The sequence below is a fragment of the Elephas maximus genome, chromosome 11, assembly GCF_024166365.1.
Source record: "Elephas maximus indicus isolate mEleMax1 chromosome 11, mEleMax1 primary haplotype, whole genome shotgun sequence".
Lineage (NCBI taxonomy): Eukaryota > Metazoa > Chordata > Mammalia > Proboscidea > Elephantidae > Elephas > Elephas maximus.
The window spans coordinates 29,659,601-29,668,418 of NC_064829.1; the positions used below are offsets into that span (position 1 = coordinate 29,659,601).

At 39.1% G+C, this 8,818-nt stretch overlaps 1 protein-coding gene across 2 annotated transcripts in view; it reads left to right on the forward strand.

The window, feature by feature from the left end:
* Nucleotides 1-2,262, forward strand: part of RIOK3 (RIO kinase 3) — a 31,014-nt gene extending 28,752 nt beyond the window's left edge. For both annotated transcript variants that reach the window (XM_049900714.1, XM_049900715.1), the window contains one exon: nucleotides 696-2,262. In XM_049900714.1, the coding sequence (XP_049756671.1) occupies nucleotides 696-803 (108 nt within the window). In that variant the 3' untranslated portion in view covers nucleotides 804-2,262. The remainder of the gene's footprint in view (nucleotides 1-695) is intronic.
* The last annotated feature ends 6,556 nt before the right edge of the window (nucleotides 2,263-8,818 follow it).

Sequence of the window (8,818 nt, forward strand, 5' to 3'; positions counted from 1 at the left end):
TTTCCCTATTTTATGACTGAGAAAGTTGCTGGTAAGCACTCTGGTGACACAAAAGCAGTAACACAGGGCCCCTTGTCCTTAACCGAACATAGAAGGCTAGAAGTGGTCATCCTTGGAGATACCTAGTCATCACAGTATTGGACTTACAGAGCCATAAAAGAATCCTCCTCTGGAGAAGCTCTCATAAAATTGAACAAAGACTAAAAACCGAAACAGCAGCTAATTAATCCCAGTATTATACCAGGCAGTTTCAGAGAACGATTATATAGTCTGTTGCAAAACTTCCGACTATGACTTGAGTTTGACCAGGCTAAGGCCAGAGAAGGAACAGGAAGATGGGAAATCCAGCACAGTATGGTTGCTTAGTAAATTGATGCTACTATTGTTGAGTGAACATTGGAATTCCCTTTTTCCCTCTTTCCTGAAGGCTTTGTACACTACATAGTCAAACATACCTGATTCCATTGCCAACTTGATAAAAATACTGTATGTATTGACTCTGGTAATAATAATCAAACCAATAACATATATGTTTGTGTGAGGAGTACACATGTATACATACCCACACACACTGTAATTCTAATTCAAGGTCAGCATCATTAGGAATGTCCCTTTTTAGGAGAGTAGAAATACTATCTGAAGTATAGTTTCTGTAAAGTAGCATTTTGACACAAATGAATGTATTAATTTTACAGATAGAAGCTTTGGAGAAAATGAACGAAGATCATGTTCAGAAGAATGGAAGAAAGGCTGCTTCGTTTTTTAAAGACGATGGAGGTCCGCCATTACCACATGATGAATAACACCAGCGCCTGCTGCCTTTAATTGTTAACACGGTGGTGATTGTCAGCTGCCAATGGCACTGAAGTTACGGGTGACGTGGAATACCAAAAAACGAAACATGAGGAGTGTACAATGGTGCTTCTGTGTTTTTCTTCCTTGTAACCCATGTGCCAGATGTGTGGGATTTTTAGCTTAGCATTGAGAGAACAGAATGTCACTACCTCTCATCTTATGAATAGGATAAATCTTTAACACCTAAAGATTATCTGTCTGAAATCTGCCTGATTTTACACGATTCATGGTATAGAATGTTTTCATGAGAATTTTTAAAACTTAGTTATTATTTCCCACTGTGGGAGGAAAGGACGGATGTGTTTACAGGGGAGGGTTTTGTCACAACATTTTTGCTTTTTTCCCCATGCTGTTCTGCAGTGCATCTTTCTCAGTTCTTTTTCCAGAATGTCACCATGATTCTAAAGGAAAATTTCTTCTCTTTAGTGGGTGTTATAAATGGAAGTTTGGTTTCACAATGGCTGAGGGAAATAGACATAAGCAATATACTTTTTATTGGCACCTCATGAGAAGGAACGGCATGCTACTTTTTCCATACTTATATCCAAGAAAAGGCATCAGAAGTTTCTGAAAAAGATAAAGACATAAGAACATCTTGCAAAAAGAAATTTTTTTAATTTAACTTACAGCTTTTCTACATCTAGGTAAAATGGTTAGGATAAGGTAGCTGCTTTGCATTTATAATGAGAAAAGAAATTATTTGGAAGGACACAATGTAAGACTTAACCATGTTTGACACATTTTAAGGAAGTTAATGAAACAAAGTTCAGATTACATTTCAAACTATATACTTACTGATTTTGAGAGAAATATGGCAAGCAAATTAAAAATATTAAATAAATCAAATGTGAAAAAGTATGTTTAAAGCAACTCGGGTGCCATATTAACCACCGAATTTGAATTATTTGACCTTTTAACCGTTCCTGGTACTGACTGGACGCCACTTCTAAGAGAAAAGCCAGCACTGGTCTTGTCCCGTTGGTTTGTTAGGTTGAAGTTTATAAACTACAACACGATGGTTCCTCCCGTTACCACTAAAGGCCCAGCCTTTCTGCCTGATGATAGGAAGAAAAAACATCTAAACATCTTAACATTTTAAAATACCAAATATGTTCTTTCTCGGAAAATATTTATTTTTGTTTCTGTTGTATAGTTTTTAACTGCATTTCAGAGAAGTGTGATTGGGGTAGATATTCATTACATTTCTGAAATGTTTACTACAGTGACTGGTGATCATTGACAGATATTTCAGAGAACTAACTATCTCATTTTTAAAACCTTTACCCTTTAAATGTTGCTTTGTTTTCTAACATACTCTGACAAAGAGCAGCAAACCATTGCCGTGTGGCATTCTTGGAGTGTGCTGTGAACGTGCTTTTAAAAAAATTAAAAAAAGAGATCATTTTAGATTGGTTCTTTGTGTGCTTTCTTCCTGTTTCTTATTAAGTCTTGGCACTAGTTACTCTCTGCATAAAAGTAAGCAATACTATTTTAAGCAGCTTTTTTCCCCTCAACTTCTCCTATTTAGATTTCACTCTTAAACGGGCTACTTCACATTACAAACAGGTTTTTCCTCTCTTATAGATCTGAGAGTAAAGTATTCACATAGTGGAAAATGTTGGTTTGCTAAATAAATAAATACAAATGGAAAATACATAAAATATGGGAATAGGGATATGTTGTCTGTCTTTAATGCAAGTGGATATATGATGAGCTATACCATAGGTTATCAAAATAAGGGTGACTATGCTTAGGGAATTTTTATTTCAACAAGATAATTCACTGCCAACCAACCATCCAAAACCAACCCATTGCCATTTAGCCAGTTTCCTTTTTATTAAAAAAAAAAAAAAAAAGTAAGACATGCTCATTTGATTTTAAATATTACAGGAATTTAGAAATGTTAAAATCCCTTGTATTCCAAAACTCCATGTTCATAGTGTGGCATACATCCCTGGCAATTATTTTCCCTAAGCATGTATTACATTATTCTCTTTTTAAAAAATCTTTGAACAAAAAGTGGGATCGAGTGAGGCAGCTGATGGTGAAGTGTTGATCGTGGTAGACTCCCTAAGAGGAGCCTCTTGAGATATGTTAGAGGAAGTATGTGGTGGTTTTGCTGCTCACTTAGGCTCTGCGCACGAGAAGATATTATTGTTTGCACCTTTCGAAGTTCCAGTTTTCCAGCACTTCAGACACTGAGGGGGGAAACAGCTTATTGTATTTTCAAACTTCAATACTTATATTTTTGAATATATATTTCTATTGGATTTTTGTAGGGTTTACATAGAAATTAAGGAATAATTGAAGTTTGGAAAGTTTTTTATACTTGGAGGTACCAGTTTACTAATTGAGAAGCCTCATGTTTTTATTCTTTGATTTCCGATTTGTTTCCTAATTAAAAAATATTATAAGGTTAGACTTGGGACAGCATTATTTCACTGTCCTAGGCCTTTCAGATTTCACCTAAACATAGCTTTTTGAGGAGTTAAGATCAAATATAATAGTAAAAATAACAATAAGCCCCTTACCTGTTAAAGAACATTTTTAAGTGAAAAATAGTTATTTTTCCAAAACTGTAGTGAGAAAAGTGGCATTGTTTTACATTCTTGCAAATCTCTTTAATGTCCAGCTTAACAGAGACGGCTAAATTCTCATACCTGCTCCCGTATCGCGTCTAGTGCGGTGTACTGTTTTATTCGAAGTATATGAGGAAAACCTGGAATGTCTTTAAATGACTTAAATGTTTGTAAAATTTGTCTGTGTTAATTTTTAATATGGTAAATACCAATAGATATAGCTCCTATAAATAAAAGCTCGTTGGGATCCTCGATGTTTTTTGGAAAGTAGTGAAAAGGTACCCTGAGGCAAAAAGTTTGAGAAGTGCTGCTGTAATAGGTCCAGGCATGAGAATGTACTTAAAGGAAAGCAACTAGGATTGGACTGAAAACCATGTTGTATGCGGCCTGGCCAAAAACCTGAATGTGCTTCACGGGGAAAAGACTCAGGACCTGATGGCTAGCTTCTAAAGGGAAAAGGAGCGTCAGTGATACCTGCTCATTTAAGCAAGTCAAACAGTGCCGAAGGTAGAAAAAGGAAGCCAGTCACCCACAGTGCAAGGCAAGCACCGCCACCGTTATTTTCTATGTACACATGTTCCTGCAAATAGGAAATTATCAAGAGACGTGAATTCAAACAAGTGAAGTGAAAAGCAGGTTGGGAAACACTGATCTGTAATCAATATCTACAGTAAATACATCCATACATCCTTAAAACAACTCATTTTATAAAAATTATTCATGTTCATTTCAAAACCTAAAAAGGATTTAGAAAGTTCAAAGAAGAAAGTGAAAGTCACCTGAAAACCTGCCAAGCAGCGAGAACCACTATACAATTTTGGTAAATATTCTTCCAGACGTCTGTCATATAGTGTGCCAAAGAAGAAAAACAAGACAAAACAACAACAAAAACCTGAAAAGTGCTGTGTTTAGGTTTTAGAAACCTTTTAGCTACTGCAGGAGGAAAACAAGCATGTAAAGTCGCTTATCTTAAACACCAGAAGTCAACACTGAGCTGTTTGGGTAGTTCAGGAAAAAGGCCCCTAGTAAAATAAGAAGGAAAACTGGTGAGTTACTGCTGATTCACTAAGGGGCAGTCAGGGCAGGGCCATCACCCTGGGTGGCACAAACAGCTACCAACTGAAAAGCTGACTGTGTTTGAACCCACCTGGAGTGCCTCAGAAGAACAGCCTGGCAATCCACTTCTCATGTGGAGCACAGCTCTAGTGTGAAACATACGTGGTCTCCATGAGTCAGAATTGACTGGACAGTAACTGGTATGCTCAGCTCACCTACTCCTAGTCAAGAGTCTCCTCAGGGCCCCGGTGGAAAGCCTGGTGTTTTCCAGGACTGCTCCTCGGCAGGCTCTGAAGGCCAGTTTTTATCACCAGCCCTGAATGTGTCTAAAATACACTTTTAACAGCTTCCCAGCTTCTTATCTTTGCCTTTCTGTTCAGCTCTCAGTGTCTCAGCTTCTAAGTCAGCCCTTAACAAATCACCGAGTGTCAGACCCACCTCTCTGTGCTTACTTCTCCTCAGGTCCTGGCTTCTCAAGTTCTAGTGGCCTTGGGAGCTCTCCAGTGCCTTCATGAAAGTTCAAGAGCTCCTGCTTCTTTATCACATTGCTAATACCGGATGTTAAATTTCTAACCTTGGCCAACCTGATCGGTGACAAAATTTCATCATTTTATTTCACTGTTGTTAGGTGCTGTCTAGTCAGTTCTGACTTGCAGTGACTCTATAGGACAGAAACCCCATAGGGTTTCCAAGGAGTGGCTGGTGGGTTTGAACTGCCCACCTTTTGGTTAGCAGCTAAACTCCTAACCACTATGCCACCAGGGCTCCTTTATTTCCTTAGTGAGGTTAAACATGTCTTATGTGCTTTGGCCATTTGTGTATCTTTTCTTTTGACATCTGTTCAGATTCGTGGCCCATTTTTATTTGGGGTTATTCATTTTACTTGTTGTTCATGACTTATTCTGTAGGAGATTTTTCTATATTTAGGCTAGTAAACAGTTGTGTAATACTACAGATATTTATATTGCACTGCTATAAATACCTTTTCTCGTTGTTTAATGTTTTTACTTAGTCATGTAGACATTTCAGACGGCACAGAAGAGCATTAAGAGCAAAGGCTTTGGTTCAAATTGAGTTTGAATCTTGGCTCCACCACCCACCAGCTGTGTGATCTTGAGCAACTGACTTAACTTTTGTAAGTCCCAGTTTCCGTATCTGTTAAATGAACATAAAGTAGTACCTCTCAGGGTTAAAAAACTATATAAAGCACATAGAACGATAGTAAGTGCAATATGTTGTTGTTGTGGTTGGCCCCTGACTCATGGTGGCCCCATGTACAATGGGATTGAACCATTGTGATACATATGGTTTTCATCGGCTGATTTTGGGGGGCAGTAGATTGCCAGGCCTTTCTTCCTAGTCTTTTAGTTCAGCTCCACTGAAACCTGTTCAATGACTTAAGCAACACGCTTGACGGGTGGTGGCTGCTCTTGAGGTGCATTGGCTGGGAATCGAACCCAGGTCTCCTGCATGGAAGGTGAGATTTCTACCACTGAGCCACCACTGCCCCCTCTAAGTGCTATGTAAGTGCTTGCTATTTTATTGTTGCTGTTTCTATAGAGATATTTTTAATTTTTTATGTACTCTTGTCCATCATTCTTTCCCTTAATGGTTTTTGGTTTGGGTGTCATGTTAACAGTAAGGTTTAATGGTTTTGTAGGTGCATGTCAAGTGGTGGTAATAAATCATTTACTGGATGCTTATTATGTATTTTTTTTTTATTATGTATAGTATGCGATTTTCATGTATTACCTCACTTAATTCTTACAACAACATGTTTCCCTATTTCACTGAGAAGAAACAAATGTATAAAGAGTTACTCACATCTATTCAGTGACAGGGCTGGGATTCAAATCCAGGTCTAAATGACTCAAAATCTAGTTTCTTAACCTTATTTACCATATACTGCCACAAAGCTACCTGCAGTGGACACAGAGCACAAACCTTTATTTTAAACTTATGCAATGTGGGGGTTGTTTGTTCCACAGCATAATTTAGCTGATCCTGACTGATACAGGCACCTCAGTAGATAACATGGTCAAGATCTTAGAAAATTAAGCTTTAAAATAACATTGAGGGATGCTCAACACCATTAGTCATTAGGGAAATGCAAATCAAACCCACAAGATACCACTTCAAACTCACTAAGATGTCTATTATAAAAAAAAGGAAAATAACAAGTATTGGTGAGGAAGTAGAGAAATTAGAACATTCTTCCATTGCTGGTGGGGTGTAAAATGGTACAGCCTTTTGGTGGTTCCTCAAGAAGTTAAACATGGAATTACCAAATGACTCAACAATTCTACTTCTAGGTATGCATCCCAAAGAACCAGAAGCAAAGATTTTACTCCACCAGAGTCACAGACTAGGGTGAGATGCCTACCGATCCCCTGATGGGTGTAAAACCAGATTTTTTTAAAAAAAGTTTGCTTAAATTATATTCAAAACAACTAAATGTAGTTATAAGGACAATGTTTTGAGATTGTTTAATGAATCACCTTAAAAATGAAACTTTCTATTTCTGATAAAAGTGAATTGTACATATTAATAACATTTGGATTGTTCGAATTTATACAATGGACTTTCATTTTTCTCTGCAAAGCAAATCAAGAGCAGTGAAAAGACATGTGAGCAATGAAAAGAAACAATCAGACCTCTAGCTTTACTGAAGAAACAGCAGAAACTTTGTTACATAAATAACCAAAATGAGGAAGGAAGCACCTGCCAAAGTAACAAAGGAAAAGCTAACGGATAAATCCTCTTGATAACAGATATGATACCAGGCCAGATCTGGTGGTGTACAAAGACGATACGAGAAAATTCTCACCTAATTCTACTTTTGGTTTGTCATTTATGGTGCCTCCCAAGCTGGTATTGTTAGCTGCCAACTCATGGCGACCTCATGTAAAACAGAACAAAACATTGCCTGATCCTGCACACCTTCACAATTGTTGGTATGCTTGAGTCCATTGTTTCGGCCGCTGTGTATTTTGAGTGCCTTCCAACCTTTTCCAACCTTAGGGGGAGCCCTGGTGGCGCACTGGTTAGTTAGCTTGGTTGCTAACTGAAAGGCCAGTGGTTCAAACTCACCAGCCGCTCCCTGGGAGAAAGATGTGGCAGTCTGCTTCCATAAAGATTTACAGCCTCAGAAATCCGATGGGGTAGTTCTACTCTGTTCTACAGGGTCGCTATGAGTCACTATGAATCAACTCGATGGCAGTGGGTGGTTCTGGTTTGGTTCCAACATAGGGGCTCATCTTCTAGCACTATATCAGATAGTATTCCACTGTGATCCATAGGGTTTTTACTGGCTAGTTTTCAGAAGTAGATTACAGGCCTTTCTTTGTAGTCTTTTGCTAAATCCTGCCCACCAGAATGACCCTGCTGGTATTTGAAATACTGGTGGCATAGCTTCCAGTATCATGGAAACACACAAACCATCACAATAGGACAAACTGACCGATGGGTAGTGGAAGCTAGTATTAAAAACTAAAAAAAAACCAAACCCGTTGCCATCAAGTCCATTTTGACTCATAGCGACCCTATAGGACAGAGTAGAACTGCCCCATACGGTTTCCAAGGAGTACCTGGTGGATTTGAACTGCTGACCGTTTGGTTGGCAGCCGTAGCTCTTAACCACTACGCCACTAGGGTTTCCAAGCTAATATTGTGCACCTGAAAATTTGAGTCCTGGTAACATTTGAAGTCCTAGTGGTGCAGTGGTTAAGAGCTCAGACTTCTAAACCAAAGGTCAGCAGTTCGAATCCACCAGCTGGTCTTTGGAAACCCTAGGGGGCAGTTCTGCTCCATTGTATAGGGTTGCTATGAGTTGAAATCCCTGATGTTGAAGAAAGGTCACAGGGGAGCAAGCTGGAGGGATGGCAGTGTGTGGCTGGAAAGCAGGGTGCTTGAGTTAATGATTCCAGCGTGGGACATGGGGCCCTGGGAAGGTGAGGTGGAGGCAGAGTGGAGGATCGGGTCATTGGAAGGAGACAGTGATGGGGCTGAAAGGCCAGGGTGTGGGGTGGGCCCCCCACATGGACGCTAACAGGTGATGACCGGGCTTGGGGAGAAGGATCTATTACTCCAGTTATTAGATGATAACAGAGACAAGGATGGGGAGCAAGTATTATGGTATTTGCCAAATGGTATGAGCCTTACTCACGGCCATGAGCTAGAATCAACTTCATGGCAACTAATAACAACATGAGACTTCCAAACCAAAACCAAACCCAGTGCCATCGAATCGATTCCGACTCATAGAGACCCTAACAGCAGGTTTTATTTTTGTTTTAGAGAAAGGAATCCCTCATCTTCCTAATCCTAAA